Consider the following 19,805-nt stretch of genomic DNA (forward strand, 5'->3'; position numbering starts at 1 on the left):
ATGTTTGGGGGGAAATAAAACCGGAAAATCTGAGTGCTCTGTTTTGAGACCATACTGGTGACAATCCATTCTACATACCTACCCTACCTTTCTGTTTAGCATCACAAATCAAAGACAGTTGGCCCCTGGATTTCTGATAGCGATGTACCAGATTGCAGGAAATGAGGGATTTGTTTCCCTAACTGTTTTCAAAATTGTCTGTTAGCTTCCTAAATCATCTTTCAAAAAGCTATTCCATTGCCATGTGTAGGGTTGGCTGGACTCCTAAATGAGAGCAGGCCTGTTCCAAACTATTGCACAGATCCTCAGCTGGTGAAAATTCACTATCCGCTCTGACTTACAGGTCGGACCTCCCTGATCTAGGACCCGAGAGGATCCAAAGGAGGGAATTTGCTGGATCAGTGGAGTTCCCCTGCCACCGTTCTCCCAGCCCACTGTACCTTCCTATGGCTGGCTGTGCTCCTGCCCCTTTGCCACTGCTCTCCAGCCCTGGCCCCGCTGGCATCGGCTGGCTGGGGCTCTTTGGGGACAGAGCTCCCCAGCCACTGCTGTTTCTGCCCTGTCGAGCCCAGGCTCCCCAGGGACAGGGCTCCCCAGTCGCTGCTACCCTCTGCTGCTGCCCCACCCATCCAGGGCTCCCTGAGGATGGGGCTCAAAGGCCCTGATGCTATCCTGCCTGGCTGGGGCTCCCCAGGGCTGGGGCCTTGTGACAGAGTCCCCACTCAGGCCCCTTGGTTTGGGACACCTGGTCCACGAATCAGCCAGAGACACTTCTGGTGCAGTCACCCATCCTTTTATTGTTAGTTCCCACCACTATCTATGTACAAAGCTTACAGTCAATTCAGCCAGCTCCTCCATCTGCCTAGGAGTGCACTCAGCCACACCGAAGCTCCTCCTTGCCCCCTCCTGGCTTCCTTCTTTGCCTTATATAGCCTTCTTCCAGTGAGGCCCACAGCTGTTTCTAATAGCCCTTCAGGCCTGTGCTTGCTCAGCTGTGGCCATCAGTCTTCAGCCAGACTACAGTGGCAGAGCTCTGGCTTAGCCAGCAGTCTGTCACAGGCCCCCTGGCTGCCGCCATCCCTGCTGGTGGGGCTCCCGGCTGCTGGACTCATGGCCAGCTTCCCCTCCCGGGTGCAGGGCTCTCTGGTCCGGCAACATCTGTGGTCTGCTTCAGTTCAAATGGTTAAGTAGGACAGTCAGGCAAGAGCAGTGATTTTTTGGGGGAGGGAGAAAGGAGAAGAATTGGAAAGTTCGCAGTGTCTGGTCTGGCAGGACCACAGATATTGTTGGACCAGAGATTCATGGATTTAGAAGGTTCAACCTGTACTTGAGCTGAAGATCTGGCCCAAAGTATTGCACACTTTTCCAAGAGAAATGTGTGTACTTCTGAACAGTTGAATCTTGGGAGAGGGCATATTTTGAACTGATTGTATGTCTCCCAGGATATGTCTACTGACGTTATTCCAAAATAACATAGTCCGTATCTACACAGCAAGCAGTTATTTTGACATGATGTTGAAATAATATCGAGCTGGAGGACTTCTTACTGTAACTCCTGTAACCCTCATTTTACAAGGAGTAAGGGAAATCGGAGGAAGAATGCTCAAACTCGGACTTCCTGCTATGGAGACCTCACCAAAAGCTGAAATAAGCTATTTTGAATTAAGCTACGCAATAGACGTAGGTCAAGTTGGGTAGTTTATTTCGGCTTCAGCTCTGCTGTTTAAATGTGCCCCCACAGGCCAAGGAATAGCTGTGTGAAAAGGTTGATTTTGCTAAACCAAAATGCTGTTTTCCTGATAAGGAGTTGACACCTGTTGTGCTCAGATATTTTGAACAATCTGGCACAACAATTCTCTTACCCATTGTGTTCCAGTTAAGTGTATTTTAAACCCTCCAATCCCCTAAATACCTTTGAGTAAGAGAAACTATGAAAGGGAGATTTTTTTGTATCATAAGTGAATTGTGTGATTATTTAAAAAAAAAATACATTTAGATGGATCTTTGGTAATCTCCTGGATTATAAGAAGTGTGCAGCTTGTTCTGTTACCGATAAACCATCCATATTTCTGGCATAGGGCACATAACTATATCCATTATTAAAAAATTCTCATAAACCTTGACTTTCTCTAGCCAGCTTTTAATTCTGGCTAGCTGACAGAAGTGGCTAGTTTATCTTTGAACAGCAGGGCTCTAATGTTTCTGTTCAGTGCATCACATTTCAACACGCAGCTACTTATCAGTGGCAAAACACAGACAGAGCTTAATCCAGCTCTGAGATTCAGAGATACAGGTTCAATCCAAACATGAAGTTAAATGTAGAGATGATGCTTCCCCTTCCCCCCTAAGATCTAAACTGAGCTCCTCTGAAGCAGATTTTTTACAGTCTCATTCATATTTCAAAATCCCACTATGGCTATTGGACTCTCAGTATTTTGAGTACCAGACAAAGAATCCCCAGTGTTCCTAATATTCAGAACTTAGGGACATGATATAATGGGCCAACATAATTCAAGTATGTGTTTGCAAAATGAAAAATCCCAAATGTAAAATGCTCTATAATTAGGAGACGAAGGTCCAAGGTTAAGGAACTTTTGTGACCTGGGCTCAATTCCCTACTCTGCCACAGACTTCTGGTGTGAGTATGTACAAGTCACTTAGCCTTTCTGTGCCTTGATTTCTCTGCATCTGTAATGTGGGGTTGATATCACTCCCCTACCTCACAGGGGAGTTGTGAGCATAAATACGTTCAAAACTGTGAGGTGCTCTGACAACCATGGTAATGGGGCCATAGAAATGTGTGATGAATTCAGAGAGGATGTTTTGGATCTTGCATTTTGACTGTACCATAGAGGAGTCTTATCTGCTGCATTGTGCACCTGAATGCTTAGAAAGATTATTGGTATTAACATTTGTAAATCCTTCTCAAAATCTGTCATATCCTAAAAATTAATTGACCTGAACTCTTGACTTGTGAGGCTCACTCTGAAGGCATCAGAGTGTCCTAATAGAGGCGTGAAATAAAAAGGCAAGTACTGAACCTTTTAACAGTGGTTATGCATACTTTCTTAGATGGACAGTCACTTGGCTGTCCATTCCTTGAGTGAATATATGCTTAAATTTAAGCACAAATTGAAGTGGTATGCTTAATAGGTGTAGACTTTAAACTGCTGCAATGTCCATAGGAGTTGAGCTACAGCAGGTTGGTTGGGGCCCAACTCTAGTTTCATAGGCATCCTGGCAAGTAATGAGTAATTATTGACAGACATTTATTTTTTTTTCTCTTTCTGTAGGATTTGTGTGTAATCTGCATTAAGTGCTAACATACTGAAGGACATTTGTTCGCCTCAGAAGGGCTTCATATTCAAGGATCATGGTAGACAGCTTAATAGTACCTTTGAGGTAAGTTGTACAATAACATTTTTAATGACTTCTTACGCTTCTGCCACTCTTTTGATTAAGTGCTGATTTGACTGTATATCTGCAGACTTTTCAAGCAAGCATCATTTTAATTGTTTGGGCCATTAGTAGCTTAGTGCAAAGTCCACTCCAAATGGTTAAGAACAACAATCAGGAAAGGGTAGTGATTTTTGGGAGGAGAGGTAAAAAATTGGAAAATTCCTAAGGTACAGCTAGACTGCAGCTTTTTTCGATCCTTTTGTCGGAAGGGGCTTTTCCGACATTTGGCCCGTCTAGAATGAGGAATACAGGGGCTTCCGAAAGAGTGCATTTGCTCTTCCCGGAAAAAAAAGCGGAAGAGCAATGCGTCCCTAGACCTACGGTATCCTGGAAAAACTCTTGTAGTCTAGCTGTTCCCTCAGTGTCTTGATCCTGTTCCAACAAGACTTCTCTTCACCTTGTGTCAGTGTGTTTGTGAGATTTCTTGTAATTTGCAGCATTTTTAATACCAGTTTTGATGAGCTCTAATGACTCCTATTTATAATAAATGCCTGAAGAAGTGGGCTGTGCCCAGGAAAGCTCATGATACCATCTGCATGTTTTGTTAGTCTTTAACGGGCTACCAAACTTTTTGTTGTTTTTTAAGTTTATCCTGGACAGACTAACTTGGCTATCCCTCTGAAACTTTCAAAAACTGTATTCTTACATGTTGACATGCAGTGTATGCATTAAAGTTATAGGCTCTTGGAATGATTTGCCTTCATATTCATGTATCCCAAAATAGCAACACCGTGTCTTTAAAAGCGCCTGCTATTTCATGAAATAGCAGGTGCACTATTCTGGCATCCACGAGGGTTACGGGATTTGTTGGAATAGTGCCTTATTTTGAAATTTGGCTCTGTCTACACAGTACCAAATTTCAAAATAAGTTATTTCGACTTAGACTCGGAATAAGCTGCGCAATTTGCGTAGTGCCAGTTGTGTAGCTTATTCCGATAGAAGGGTGCTGTCTAGACGTACCCTTAGTTAGGAATGACAGTTGGGGCATTGTGGTTTTCCTTTCATTTGTGAGAAGATGGACTGGAAGTGACACCTCAGGTCCTACCCTTTCTCTTTTCTAATGAATTTCAAATTTGACCCAAGCTTTTGGACCCACATCCAGACCTGCTTCAGTGTTGAACCTTTAGCTGCACTAATTCTACACTGCAATGGATCTGCTATATACTGCAGTCTGTAACAGTACTACTTTTTCTGTGAACACTTCTCCCAGCTTACCCTGTCTCCCCTCCCCCCCCCGGACATAGACAAACCTGGAGCCCCCATGCTCAAGGAAGTCACTCGCTACGATCATGGCCGCTAGCAGCATAGGAGATGGCAGTGTCCTCAAAGCTTATACTGTGAGGAGATAAGCCCTCTCCCCCACCATAATGAATAATACGGGAGAAACTCACTGAGGAATCCTTATCCGTGTTTTTCCGCCCCTTGGGTTTTCTGTGGGGAAGAGGCTCTTGGACGGTGCCAACAAACCCTTTTGGCATTTCTCTCCAGGTAAGAGCAGTCTTGTCTTCAGCCAGAAACCATCCCAGTCATAGATTTTTGTGTGTGTTAATAACATTGTCTTTAAAAAAAAGTGGCATTGCCATTACAAGAAAGTATCACTGAATATTTTGCTGTATTTTCTACCGGGATGTTTTGGTTTGACATATGATAGATCCTTACATACTCCGCTTTGCATGTTGTGCCTAATTTTGATGTGTACTCCTTTTTTTTTTTTTTGCTTTGCCACATATTTAGAATGTCTATAACAAATCATCAGAGCAGGATAAACCAATGTTTGTAGTTTAGCAAAGGGGTACTCAAACTTTTCCTTTGAGCTCCCTCCCCGATATACTAAAAAATCTTCAGGGCCCATCAGGAGAGAGGGATGTAGGGCTCAAGGTTGAGGTGGGAGCTCTTGGGCATAGGCATAATTTGACTTCTATTTGGGTGGGGAGCAAGAGCCAGCAGGGTCCAGAGAGAGAGCGAGCCAGCCCCACCTGCTGTCTCACTTCAGCAGGACACCTACCAGTCTGGAGCTGTGTGCTGGTGACTACTTCCCTAGGGCTCTGCTAGATCCAGAGCCACCTGTGCAGCTCTGACCGGCTGCATGAACAGTCGAAGGGGGCTGGGAGCTGAGGAGCAGCCAAAACCTTGGGCACCAGCAGCAGACCTGGGAATGCCACAGCTGCTCCTTCCACGGCAGCTCCAGCAAAAGGAGTGGCTTCCCTGCACTGCCTAGCTGTGACTTTCCACCCAAGAACTGGCCAGAGAAAGGACTTGAGGAGGTGTGGGGAAGAGTAGCTGGTGGTAGGAGAGGAACTGACCCCAGGCCTGTCTCTTTCTGAATAAAGTACTGAAGTCTGGGGCGGGGAAGGGATACTATTGTGCCCCCTTAACTCTGCCCATGGGCTGAAGGCTTCTGCCTATGTCAGAGTTCCGGACCCACCACTCCCACCTGCAGGGAGGAGGGAGCTCAGGGCACCAGCTGCGTGCTGCTCTTGGCTGTGAGTGGGAGCTCATGGCATCAGGTTTCAGCGGCAGGCTCTGTGGCTCCTCTTAAGGGTCTCAGGGTATGTCTACACTACAGTGCTAATTCGAACTAAGCTAATTCGAACTAATGGATCCAGACTAAAAAACTAGTTTGAATTAGCGTTTTGCTAATTCGAACTAGCATGTCCACATTAAGTGGACCCTGAACCGGGGTTAAGGATGGCCGGAAGCAGTGCCGGCAGGGAATCAGATGAGGACTTAGAGCGTGGAGCTGCAGTCTCAGGCTAGCCAAGGGCTGTGCTTAAAGGGACCCGCCCCCCACCCCGGACAGACAGTTCTCAGGGGTACCTCGCTTGCAAAGCAGTCCTGGCTTGGAGTGCCCTGAGTGCCCACATTGGGCACATCACACCACTCGGCCATCAGACCGGCTGCATTTGCCGCAGGCTGCCATCTGGGGAGAGGGGGCAATTGGGGGGCTGCAGGAGAGCTTCCACCCCCAGAAGCCCGCAGAGCCAGCCCAGTCCTCCCCATCGGGGGCTCGTACCCCATTCGTCCCTCACCTCCTTCCACTTACCCTTCACTAGCCCCCCTTCTTGATGTACAAAATAAAGAAAACGTGTGGTCAAAAATAGAATCTCTCTTTATTGAACAAAACTCGGGGAGACTGGGAAAAGGAGGTGGGAAAGGGGAATAGAGAGGGTGGGAGAGGGGAGGGCAACTAAAATGATCAGAGGTTTGGAAGAGGTCCCATATGAAGAGAGGCTAAAGAGACTGGGACTTTTCAGTTTAGAAAAGAGGAGACTGAGGGGGGGTAGGATAGAGGTCTATAAAAGCATGAGTGGGGTGGAGAGGGTGTATCAAGAAAAGTTCTTCATTAGTTCCCATAATAGAAGGACTAGAGGACACCAAAGGAAAGGAATGGGTAGCAGGCTTCAGACTAGTAACACGAAGTTGTTCTTCACAAAGCAAAGAGTCAACCTGTGGAACTCCTTGCTGCAGGAGGCTGTGAAGGCTAGAACTAGAACAGAGTTTAAAGAGAATTGAGATAAAATGATGGAGGTTGCGTCCATGGAGTGCTATTAGCCAGGGGGTAGAAGTGGTGTCCCTGCCCAAAGTTTGTGGAAGGCCGGAGAGGGATGGCAGAAGACAAATGGTTTGGTCACTGTCTTCAGTCCATCCCCTCCAGGGTCGGCCACTGTCGGCAGACAGGCTACTGGGCTAGATGGACCTTTGGTCTGACCCAGTCCGGCCATTGTAAGCTCAGGGTCGGGGGTCTCAGTGGACCCCCTTGATTTTCATGCACACCTGCTCTTGGGTGGCCAGGCTGGCAGCTCTCCTGCCCTAGACGGCCACTTTCCTGTGCCTAGTGTGGAGGTCGTGGACAAGGTCCACGATGTCTGCACTGGACCAGGCGGGTGCCCGCCTCTTGCGGTCCCGGGCAAGCTCCCGGGAGCCGCCAGCCTGGTCCCGGGAAGAGGGGGAGGGCTGGGGGGCATCGGGTGGCTGGCTCGAGCCGTGCCAGGTGCAGGGTCTGCTGGCTGGGTGCTGGCAGGCTTGCACCTGGCACTGGCACCGTAGCCAGCCTGTGCTCCTTTAAGGGGTCCGGGGCCGGGAGGGGGGCAATAGAGTTTCCCTGGTGTTGGCCAGAGTGGCCACCAGGGAAAGCTAGCCTCCCACTAGTTCGAATTAAGGAGCTACACACCCCTTAATTCGAACTAGTAAGTTTGAACTAGGCTTAGTCCTCGTGAAATGAGGTTTTCCTAGTTCGAATTAAGCGCTCTGTTAGTTCGAATTAAGTTCGAACTAGCGGAGCGCTAGTGTAGCGCCTATGAAAGTTAATTCGAACTAACGTCTTTTAGTTCGAATTAACTTTGTAGTGTAGACATACCCTCACAGACTCCCAGGGGGCTGCAAACCCCAGCTGAGAACTGCTGGTTTAGAGAACCTAGCACTAGTCAAGCACAATAAATAAAATTGCCAACTCCAGAGAAGCAGCCAAAGTCAACCCTTAAAGTGAAATAACATGATTTTTTTTTTATTAAAATCACAAGCCTCAGTCAGTCCAGAGGCTTTCCTCAGGAAGGCTTAAGTATTCCTGCCAGATTTCCTATGTGCTTAAAACAGTAGGTTGATAACAAATGGTTCTGGCAGACCCAAGCACATACACAGAGACAAACTATAAACTACGCTCGTTGTCCCTGTGCACATGTGCTCACACATGGGGGTTACAATGCAGCCTTTTTAGAGAAGGGTCAGGCAAAGCTTGGCACAGAGTTATCACACACATGCTAAGGAGTTTAGTTTTAAAGTGGGAACTTTTAATCTGCTAAGTAATTTTGCTTTGAAGATTACAGGCCTCACTCACTTCAGAACTGCCACCCTCATGCAGGGTTTTATTAAAATTGATTCATAGAAACGTGCTGCCCATTGACAGAGTCTGGCTTCTTGCTGTTCCGGAAAGTTTGTTTCCCTATGCAAATGCTGAACTTCCTATTGCACCCTCTGAGGGAAGACGGGGAGTGGAAGCCAGACAGAAGGTGAAGACCTTTGGAAAAGAAGTAAAGTTGGTATTCAACTGGAGCAAATCAGATGTTCCAGAACTGTTATGGAATCATATAATGTGAAGCTGCTGGGGAAAGGGGAATCTGTGATTTGTTTACTAGCAAGGAGTTTTCATATTTCCATTAAAAATGCATTGAAATGGGGCACTATGAAAGAAATAACATGGCCACAGAGAAAAGCATATGTGATTCCCGAATTGCAAGATACACTTGGAGGCAGTCCGTTCTGTGGTTAGGACACAGGACTGCATAGGATGGGAGCTGGAAGATCTTTGAGATCTATCTCCAAGTTCTACTTTTTATTTATGTAACCTTGGGCAAATTACTCCTGCCTCTTTATGCCTCTGTTTGCCCCTTCCCCAGCCCCTTTGTCCTTGGTTTGCATGCTGTTTAGGTTGGGAGCTGTCGCTTACTGCATATGCCAGTGGTTTTCAAACTACAGGTTGTGACCCAGTACTGGGTCACTGAATGTCAGGCCCTGGGTCTCATTGCTGCAAGGTGATCAGGTAACCAGTGGGGATGCTAAGGCAGGCTACCTGCCTGTCTTGGCACCGCAAACTGCACTGTGTCCCACAAGTGGCTGGCAACAAGTTCAGTTCCTAGGTGTGTCTGGGGGTGGGGTGCACAGGGCTCCATGGACTGCCCCTGCCCTGAGCACTAGCTCTGCACTCTTATTGGCTGGAACCTGCTGCTGGCTGCTTCTGGGGCACAGCATGGTTTGTGGTGCCAGGATAGGCAGGAAGCTGCCTTAGCAACCCTGCTGCACCGCTGACCAGGAGCCAGTCAAGGTAAGCCCTAGGCCTGAGCCCCACCCGGAGCTGGAGCCTGCTCCTACACTCAAAGCTCTCCTCCTCAGCCCTGCCCCAGAACCCACACTCTATTTAAATTATGTTGGGTTGTGGGCATCAATAATTTTCTTCGACTGGGTCATGAGAAAAAACAAGTGTGAAAACCACTGTCATATGCAGAGCCTACTGCTATGAAGCTCTAACTTCAGCTGGATCCGCTGGTGCTGCTTAATACTTAATAACAAATTTCACTCTTCTTTTATACTTGAATTCCCTTAAAATCCTTTAATCTTTTGTTAACACATTTGTTTTATCATTAATTTAAATTACCAGTGCTGGATTTAATGAGTTAACATTCACTTTAATTCAGTGTTGCAAGCTGGTAGGTTTTGTACCTTTTAGAGGAACAAATGGATCTTATTTCTCTGAGCTGCTCAGGAGCAAGCTGGACATTACAGAGCACACTGTGTCTGGAAAACTTGGGACTGCGAGTTTGCTGGGGTCATCTTGCTGGCTGTAACCAAGGCCGTTGGGGCTAGAGTCTGCTGGACCAGGGCTGCATCTATACACAGTTAGGGAGTGACCCTCGTGCTTGTAGCCTGGTTGCGTGTGGCCTAGGTTGGGAGCTAGAGCAGCAAAGTATTGTGAAGCACCCAGGTTTACCAGGCAGGCAGTGACCTACCTTCTCAGTTGCTTGCATTGCACCCCTGCACCGAGCCCCATCACAGAAACGTATGAGGTAAAACAGGCGTACCTCTGACCAGCAACCTCTTTATTGCAGCCTTTTGAATGGCACAAAATAGCTGGTAGCAGGGCTAAAAATGTGGCCCCGCACTGAGGTGGATTTGGACCCATATAGATGTGACAGAAGCCCCTTATTGATGGTGGGTCAGCACTTATTTGGTGGTGGAAGAAAGGCCAGAGAGGAGCAGAGGTTGCCCAGATGCCAACTGCAAATCCTGGTACTCTGTCTCTTTGTTGACATGCCATTGAAGGAGAGTGGCAGGGGGAATGTGGCTCAAACATTGAACCATGTATTGGGCACCTGGGCATGGTGAGAGACTCTAGAGCAGTGGTTCCCAACATTTTCCAGATGGGACCATTTTGACAATTCAGGAAGATTTGGTGACCCAAGGCAATTCAAAAACAGGGGGAGGAAGGGGGGACAGAGCCATCTGGGGAGACACTTGGCGACCCTTTTGAAATGTATTGGAGACCCGTAGGTTGGGAAACCCTGCTCTAGAGACTGTGATCGATGAGCTGTGTTTTGCTGCTCTGCACTCTTGTGCTATGAAGTCTAGTTAATCTCCACAGCTGACTGCAGAGGAACCTGCTCTCTTGCAGTCATAGAAGTTCTGTGCATGTTCAGTGCTTCCTCAATGCTATTTTACACAACCAAATGGGAGGAGGGGGAGAGAAATAGGAGCTGAGATTTGATTCTGCATGTTTACAGTCAAATTTTCCTTCACACTTTTGAAAATCAGGGAAAATATATCTGTTGGGCAACCAAAAATGGCAGTGCACAGACTTAATGGAACACTTCTGGAAATGTTAACTGTCATCTTCCTTCAAGCATAACATGGGATATGGTTTGTAGTAGTAAAGTGTGTGTGTATCTGTGTGTGTGTGTGTGTGTGTGTGTGTGTGTGTTTGTGGGGCTTACCCAGTACTACCCTCTTTTATTACTATGCTAGCAAGTTTTATTTATTTTTTTGCTTTTAATAAGGGCATGCATGTGTGAATGCCCAATCATGAATGCTGCAGAAACTCATGTTTAACGGTCCAAGGAGTGTTGTTGCATGTGAGAATACTCATGTCAGTAAAGTTATTTAAGTGCCTAAGCTTGTGTAGCACAAGCTGGGGTAAGTAGCATGGCTCAGTGATTATTCACAATAAATACATGTTCAGTGTATTATTTATTTTCTTGCAGACTTCTCAGTTCCATAGTGGTATTAGGAATTCAGCTGGTCATCCCGCAGGAGTCGATTGAACACAGAAAGGTAAGTGACAGAAATTCAGGTTTTGTATCATTAGAAGTAATACATATTGGCTGCGTCTAGATTGGCATGATTTTCCGGAAATGCTTTTAACGGAAACGTTTTCTATTAAAAGCATTTTCAGAACGGAGTGTCTAGATTGGCATGGATGCTTTTCTGTAAAAGCACATTTTGTGGAAAAGCGTCCGTGCCAATCCAGATGCTCTTTTGCGCAAAAAAGCTCCGATCGCCATTTTCGCGATCAGGGCTTTTTTGTGGAAAACAAATCTGAGCTGTCTACACCGGCCCTTTTGTGCAAAAGCTTTGCACAAAAGGGACTTTTGCCTGAACGGGAGCAAAATAGTATTTCTGCAAGAAGCACTGATTTCTTATACAGGCAGTCCCCGGGTTACGTACAAGATAGGGACTGTAGGTTTGTTCTTAAGTTGAATTTGTATGCAATTCGGAACTGGTGTCCAGATTCAGCCACTGTTGAAACTGACCAGTGGCTGACTACAGGAAGCCCTAGGCAAAGCTGCTCTGCCCCGGGCTTTCTGCAATCAGCCGCTGATCAGTTTCAACAGCACCTGAATATGGACGCCTGGGACAGAGCAGCTGGGGCGCTGCTGGGTAGGTCCCTACAGCGCCGCACCTCGGTGCTGCGGGGACCAACCTGGCGGCACCCCAGCTGCTCTACCCCAGGCATTGGCGAGAAATCCCTGGTCTGCTGGGGGGGTGCACTAGCTGCGCCCCCCCCCCCCCAGCAGACCAGCGAGACGCGGAGCAAAGCCTCTGCTGCCCACGTCTCCTTGGTCTGCTGGGGAGGGGGGCGGGGTGCAGCTAGTGCCCCCCTCCCCAGCAGACCAGGATTTTCTTGCCGTGGAGGATGCGGGCGGTCCTGCCGCCCGCATCCTCTGTGGTGAGAAAAGCCGCTCCGCGTCTCCCTGGTCTCCCTGTCTCCTCCCCCTCCCCCCCAGCAGACTAGGGAGACACGGAGCAAAGCCGCGGCAGACTAGGGAGACTCGGAGCGGCTTTTCTCGCCACGGAGGATGCGGGCGGTGGGACCGCAGCACGTCTGGGCGGTCTGCCGACCGAGTCCTCCGCGGCGAGAAAAGCCCCGTTTGTATCTAGGGATCCGACGTAAGTCGGATCCACGTAAGTCGGGGACTGCTTGTAGTAGGAAGTCAGTGCTTTTGCGGAAATTCAAGCAGCCAGTGTAGACAGCCAGTGGCGGATGAGAGTTTTGCGGGGCCCAGGGCAACACAATTTTGTGGGGCCCCCTTTGGAGAAAAAATAGAAAACAAGCGTCAAATGCGCAGATTGAAGGCTATTATCATACTAAATGTGAATTGGATAAATTTGATAGAAACTTAATTTAGTTGGATTATTTTTATTTTAATTATATTGTAATTCATTGTTAAACAAAATTCTGCATTAATAATTACAAATGTTTATTTAATTATATTGTAACTTTGGCTGAAACAGAGTAGCCAGGCTGCCGTTTTGACCCTCATATCTTGTGATCCTAGGCGGGCTTGGACAAGCATCCGCCCCTGGAGAAACCCTTGCTAGAGCAAAGCTAACCTGCCAGGGGCTCTCAGCAGCCTGCCCCAGGACAGGCCTCTCTCCAGGTTGCCCATTAGCCCGGCGAGGTTAGAGTGATACCGCCCGCCTGCCTTTTTGGGGGCAAAATAGGGCCGGGAGAAGTGAAGTCGGGAGAAGTTTGCCCGGCGGAGCAGAGGGGAAAGGGCCGCCACAAGGGGGCTCGCTCCACACTCAGCCCTGGCCGGGCTATGGCAGTGCCGCGTGGCTGCAGCCGCTTGGCTGCCTGCTGCCTGCTGCTGGGGCTCTGAGGGCTGAGCACAGACGCTGCAGTAAGTGCCACTGGCCGCCCCCCCCCCCCCCGTCCTGGGGCTCTGCTCTGGGCACCGGGGGCTCCCTCCCCCCTCGACAGTGTCTCGTGTTTATAACCCGGGTAACCCAAAACCGCCGGGACGGGCGCTTTGGGGAGCTTTCGGCTGCTTAAAAATAGGCGCGTTGCTGCTCCTTGGCCCCCCCGCTCTCCTGGCCACGGTGATGAGCTGCATCGCAACACCCCCTCCAGTGCTGCCACTCTCCGAAACGCGCAGCGCGCAGGGCAGTGGTGGGGCGCGACAGAGCGAACTGGGGAGGGGTGATGGCCCTGCATTCGGGTGTCTTCAGGTGGCCTGATCTCTCTCTCTCTCTCTCTCTCTCTCTCTGTGTGTGTGTGTGTGTGTGTGTGTGTGTGTGTGTGTGTGAGTGTGAGTGGGGGGGGGATGTCGTTCTAGATCCCAGCAGCCATCCGCCCCGGGGTAGCTGTGATGAGCCACACACAGGCAGGCGGTGTGTTCTCTCACGCTCCACATGAGACCCTTGCTCCCCTCGCGCTCTCTTGCAAGTTGAACTGGCAACCTGGGAGGGGAGCCTGTGTTTGTGAGAGAGAAAGAGGCAGTTGACCCCGGAGGCTGTGTCTGCGCTTCAGCTTCGCTCTTAACCTAGCACAAACGTGGCGGGAGGCTGGCTTCCCAGGGAAGTGGGTGAGAGATGTGATGTCATCTAAAAACACCGGTGCTGGCACGGGGCCTATTGAAGCGCAGGGCCCTGGGCAGCCGCCCCGCTCACCCTGCCCTATATCCGCCGCTGTAGACAGCTGGCAAGTTTTTCCGGAAAAGCGGCTGATTTTCCAGAAAAACTGGCTAGTTAGACAGCCATTGTGTTAGTGTAGGAAACATACAGTAACGTGGTGCAAATACTTCTAGTGTTAGGCATTAAATGCATGATCTTATTTTAAAAAGCTGGGAAGCTGACTGACCCTATGCCTTAGTGTTGGTTGGCACGCATAATTGCCAAATCCAGGTTGGATTCCTGGGAGAGAGACTGACCAGTGCCATTCAGTGCCTTCCATACTGGCTGAGTGTGGACTGGGGTAGGCATTGCCGTTCACTCTCTGCAAAGTCAAAGAAGAAGCCTCTAAGGCAGGGCCTTAAAGTGCAAGGAGGAGGGGAAATCTTCTTGCTAAAATGACAACATAAGTGTAACCCCCAAGGAGATTGCTTGGATTCCCGGGGCCTTGTCTGCTGGCAGCTCAGGGAGAGGCTCTGAGTTTGCCTTGGCTCCCCCTCCCTACCAGGGCCAGAGTCTGCCAGCAACCCACGGGGAGTGAGATGCCCCTCCCAGGGGGAAGGAGAGACCATTGTTGGGGGAGTCTGGAGCCAGCAGGGCAAGGGGAGGCTGGCTGTGTGGGAGCTAGTAAGCCCCAGGCCTGCATGCAGGGTCCCCCTGAGAACTGGCCTCTAGGGACCTGAAGGCAGGATCCCTCCGCTGGGTTTGTGTCTCCCCTGTTGATTCCAGTTGTGGAGTTTGCTGGGAGGTTTCCCCCGCCAGGCTGAGTTGGCTCCGGCTCCCCAGGTGAGACCAGTCACCGCATGGTCAGCTCTGCTCTAGCAGCCAGTTCAGGGCTGCTGCCTGCTGGGTGGGTCTGCATGCTGGGGGGGAGGCTGTAGTTTGAATTGTGGTGCAGTTGTGGGGTCTGCATCTTGAGCCCTGCACCCCTCCGCGGGGAGGGGAAATCCTGGGACCGAAGCAGCCTGGTTCCTGCCTGAAGAGGACCCCTGTGAGAAGAGAGCAGCCCTTTGCAGAGACGAGTCATCTCTCAGCCTGAGGTCATTCGTGGAGTGTGTGAGTGCACCAGTTTTTAGTTAGTAAGTCAGGGAATTTGTTTGGGGATTTTATTACCTGCAGCATATTAAACTGTGGAGGGATTTACTGCCTTCTCCCATGTGTGAGTCCTTTGGGCTGTACTGGACCTAGTCAGCCCCACTGCTAAACCACTGCAGAGAAGGATTGTGTGGTCAGCAGTCATCAAGGGCCCCAACAAAGTACGCGTAGCAATGGGACACTAACCTCACAGTTGCTGGGCACCGGTGACCCTGAAAATAGTGTTTTACCCTGTGCTGTTATAATTGTCTCCTGTTTAATATAATTGTGTTTATTATAGTGTATGTGTTTGTTATTTTCTGGGAGTCTCCAACTATCTGGCAAATATGTGGGGATTATCCTGGGCTAGAATTTTCCTCCCAAGCTGCCCTGGTGACCCTGCTAGGAAGGAGTGGGGGGGGGGGGGGGGGGCTGGAGGCACTGCCAAGTACATCAATCAGAAAGAATAAAATTGAGTGGGTGGCGGGATCCAGAAGAACCCAGACCTATCCATCCAAACCTGAAAGGAGATTGGCTTTAAAAGAAGGTAACCAGGTGGAGAGGGGGCGCTACATAAGGGAGGAAGGGTTTCCTGATCAGTTAGCCTTCCCTAGAAGCATTTTCTTCCTTGTGAGGCCACTAAGGGATATAATTTGGTAAAATTGACTTACTTGGAGTAGTTTATTATCACTTTTCTGAGCTGCTGCTGGCATTACATATTTTCCCTTATATGTAACAGATGGGTTAATGGATTTGCTATTCAGGAGTGGGTCCTACTCATCTTGGCTAGCAGGTTGTTGTACCAGGTTGGAGATGTTTGATGCAGATTGGACCCTAACGAGGCATACTTTAATAAATCCAAATCAGCATCTTGAATTGCACTCAGAACAAATTGGTTAATTATTTTTTCCTCTCTCTCTGTGGTACCTGTATTTTTCTCACCTCAGGGTAGTTTAGCAGCAACTTGCAATTGTTAAAAACACTGAATAGCCTAATTGTTATAAAGTGATTTTTGTTTCTGGAGCAAACATGTAAGATACATGTACATTTTAAATAAAAAAATGTTGTAGAAAAGCTAAAGACATAAAACTAAGGTGGTGTTTTTTGTATGGATTTGCCCTTGAAGGCAGTACAATTTATGATGATTATAATGGGTTTAATGGGAGAAAAGTTCTGTAGCTGTGGACTAGCCATCCTAATTGTTCTGATTTCTTCTGTCATGAGTTCCAAGCCTATCACTTTAATTTCTACTATTCTTGAAGAATGCCTTCAAGTTCCTGTGGAGGGTAGGTGTAATACTAGTTAAATTAGGTCAATTATAACATAGCAAGTCCTTTAAAACAGAGAGGGTTCTAACTAGACCTACACAGAGGACAAAAGTTCCATTTCTTGAAGAATACTGAGATTTTGAAATGTGTCTTTGTTTGATTTGGAGCACAACCTGAAGATGTACAGATTTTCCTTGAAGGAAAAGTCTGGGGCTAAACCTTTCACTGAAAATAAATCAAAATGTTTAGTTTTATTTTCAGTGTATTCATTTATAATACAGTGCAACATAAAAATGTCCCCCAAAATAAATGCTCTTTCCAGATGAAAATAAAAACCTTTCACTGTCACATGTGGACACTGATACTTCTTTCCTCTGATTTTTGTCCAAACTGAAATTCCAACAAAATAAACCCAGATTCTGAGTGTTTTTGATTTTGAGTGAAATGCATATAACAATGAAATATGGTTCTGTTGCAGTTCCTCCAACTCCGCTCTAGTTCTAACTGCAATCCTTGTGTCAAGACAGCTGCCTGACAGCTTCAGTCCAAAGCACAGGCACTACTCAGCATGTTCCCTATTTAAATAACTCTGTTGTCATATCCCTTTGTGATCTGAGTGTTGTATGACGGAGGCAGACATATTTACTCCTGCTGTTCCATCTTCAGCTGCCTAATGCTATTTAGTCTCTTGGTCTGCAACTCTGACAATACAGAGAGAATGGCATAATCAAGCTCCTACATGGTCTTAGTAGTTTTAAGTGAATAGAGCAACTGAAGAGAACAATTGCTCTGTTTAACTGAGTTCCTAAATTAAATGTAAAAATCAAATTCACTTTGGGTTAGATGAATAAGAAATGCAGTAATTCTGGGCCCTCTGATGTATTAGACTAAATGGACTGAGACCCAGCTTGACAAAGACCTGGCTGGGATGATTTTAGCTGGACTCAATAACCTCCTGAGGTCTCTTCCAGTTCTGTGATTCTAAGACAGTCATTAAAGGACATTTTTTTCCTGTTCCTGTTAAGCACTGTTGGGCTACGTCTACACTGTAGTGCTATTTCAGGATACTGGAGGTATCCCAAAACAGCTATTCTGCATCTTTTGAGCGTGCCTGTTCTTTTGAAATTTTGAGTGCACCCATTATTTTGCTATTCTGATGTCCCTGTAAACTGCATTCCATGAGGTGTGAGGGCTGTTTTGGAATAGCGATTTATTTTGAAATAAATGCCGTGTAGACAAATTTTGAAATGAGCTATTTCAAAATTGACTCAAAATAAGCTACGCAATTTCCATTGCTCAAATTGTGTACAGGCAGTCCCCGACTTACGCGGATCCGACTTACGTCGGATCCGCACTTACGAACGGGGCTTTCTCGCCCCGGAAGTCAGGGCCAGAAAGCCCCGTTGGTAAGCTGCTCTGGTGCCCCTGGTCTGCTGGGGACCGTCCCCAGCAGACCACAGGCTCCCGGACTGAAGCCGCAGCCGGGGCGGGGTCCCTCGCCTCTGAGGCTTTGCCAGAGCAAAGCCTCAGAGGCTCTGCTCCCCGTGTCCCTGGTCTGCTGGGGGGGGGGGAGAGGCAGCTAGTGTGCTCCCCCTCCCCCCCCCCCCGCAGCAGACCAGGCTTTTGTTTTGGACTCTGGGGCAGAGCAGCTGGGGCGCTGCCGATTGGTCCTGCAGCGCCCGCTCTGGGCACTACTGGACCAACCCGGCAGCACCCCAGCTGCTCTGCCCCAGGTCCTGATTCAGCCGCTGCTGGTCAGTTTCAGCAGCGGCTGAATCAGGACGCCTGGGGCGGGGCAGAGCAGATGGGGTGCTGCTAGGTTAGTCCAGTAGCACCCAGGAGCTGCGCTACTGGAGCAACCCAGCAGCACCCCAGCTGCTCTGCCCCAGGTGTCCCCAAGTCAGCTTCTGCTGAAACTGACCAGCGCTGACTACAGGAAGCCCCAGGCAGAGTTGCTCTGCCCCGGGCTTCCTGGAATCAGCTGCTGATCAGTTTCAGCAGCAGCTGACTTGGGGACGCCTGGGGTTCTTAAGTTGATTCTGTATGTAAGTCAGAACTGGCGGTCAGTTTCAGCAGTGTCTGAATCTGGACGCCAGTTCCGACTTACATACAGATTCAACTTAAGAACAAACCTACAGTCCCTATCTTGTACGTAACCCGGGGACTGCCTGTATCTTCTTTTGACCTAAGGTGCAGTGTAGATGCACTCTTTGTGACCACCTTGGAGCTGTTTGTTTTGTGGAAAAGAGAGAGGAGGAGAGTTCTCTGTTGAACATTTCGCACAGACTCCAAGATTGTATGTTACTCTGATCACTTATAGGACAGAAGTCTATTTATGCTGACCTGGGCTTAGACAAAATGTACATACTTGTTAAGCTTCCCAAAAGCCCTCTGCCCCCACCTATCAGCTGTTTGACAACAGTCTTGTTGTCTGCTACTTAGGCTAAGAGAGACAGCTTTCTAATTAAGTGTCAACTCTCAGCTTTGTCACTGGGGGAGTTACTCCTACTTTTATGTTGACTCTGGTGTGTGTTTGCAGAGAAAATAAATTTCCCCCTGCTAGCAGTTTCTATGTGCTTTTCTGTACTGAGCTGCTTTTGCTTCTGTGGACAGAATTGAAGAACAGCAGATATATTTGGAGAGAGTTTTTCTGCAATGTAGCTTTCTAATATTCTAGTGAATGATATTGTTTGGCATCTTTCTTATGTAGTCTCACAAGGCTTTATAGATTTTAAAATCAGCACACACATTAAATGTGTGGATCTGAGCCAGTGTCTGGGAATAAAAAGACTGTTTAGATACTAGCACATACATAAGTCTTTGCTTTAGTGGTGCTGGAAATAGTGTGATTGCTCAATCTACACCTTGAACAGCTGCTTTTGCTTTGAAAAGTAGGGACAGGAAATATAATTCAAGTACTGGGCTTGACTACTTGGGTGAATGTTCTAAAATATTTGTAAATAGTCCAGTTATTTTCTTAGTCTGAAGATTTCTGGAAAATGAAGTGAATCCCCAAGGCAGCTGACAGGAATTCAATTTAACTGCACCCTAGTGCAGAGTTATTCCTACGACAGAGAAGCCGGAACCATGCATCTTATGACTATAAGCAGAGTTGTCACATGGTGTTTTTTCATTGTCTCTGTTATTATGATGGGCTTATTAATTTATTTTGCTCTTTATTTCTGTTCCTTAACACACCTTCTATCTACTTCTCCCCTGTAGATATCAGTGGAAGGAATGTTTTTTTTTCCTTCAGCTTTGGAAGGTTATATTCTATTTCAGCTTGTTTGGGAGTAATATTGCTTTTGAACTAAAGTTCATCTGTACTTTTCCCATGTACACTAACATTTGTTTTAATTAGTTTGACTCACTGCTTTGGATCTGTTTCTAATAGGATTTGGCTACTGGTTGTGTTAATAATATGGAAGAATTGTAAGTCTGTTCCTGCATGCAAACATATAGGAAGAAATATTTTAGATGACAAAAAACTCCTCTTCTTCAGCAAATCCTGCAGGAGCTGAGCTGAACAGGTTACTTTGCTCAGAAACACACACAAATAATCCATTT

General features: G+C 47.7%; 1 protein-coding gene across 2 annotated transcripts in view; it reads left to right on the top strand.

The window, feature by feature from the left end:
• The window catches only part of THSD4 (thrombospondin type 1 domain containing 4), a 680,148-nt gene that overhangs the window by 33,917 nt on the left and 626,426 nt on the right, over positions 1-19,805 (top strand). For both annotated transcript variants that reach the window (XM_075897742.1, XM_075897743.1), the window contains exons 2-3: positions 3,294-3,402; positions 11,208-11,277. In XM_075897742.1, coding sequence (XP_075753857.1) covers positions 3,374-3,402; positions 11,208-11,277 — 99 coding nt within the window. In that variant the 5' untranslated portion in view covers positions 3,294-3,373. The remainder of the gene's footprint in view (positions 1-3,293; positions 3,403-11,207; positions 11,278-19,805) is intronic.

This window comes from Pelodiscus sinensis, chromosome 14, assembly GCF_049634645.1.
Source record: "Pelodiscus sinensis isolate JC-2024 chromosome 14, ASM4963464v1, whole genome shotgun sequence".
NCBI classification, from domain to species: domain Eukaryota; kingdom Metazoa; phylum Chordata; order Testudines; family Trionychidae; genus Pelodiscus; species Pelodiscus sinensis.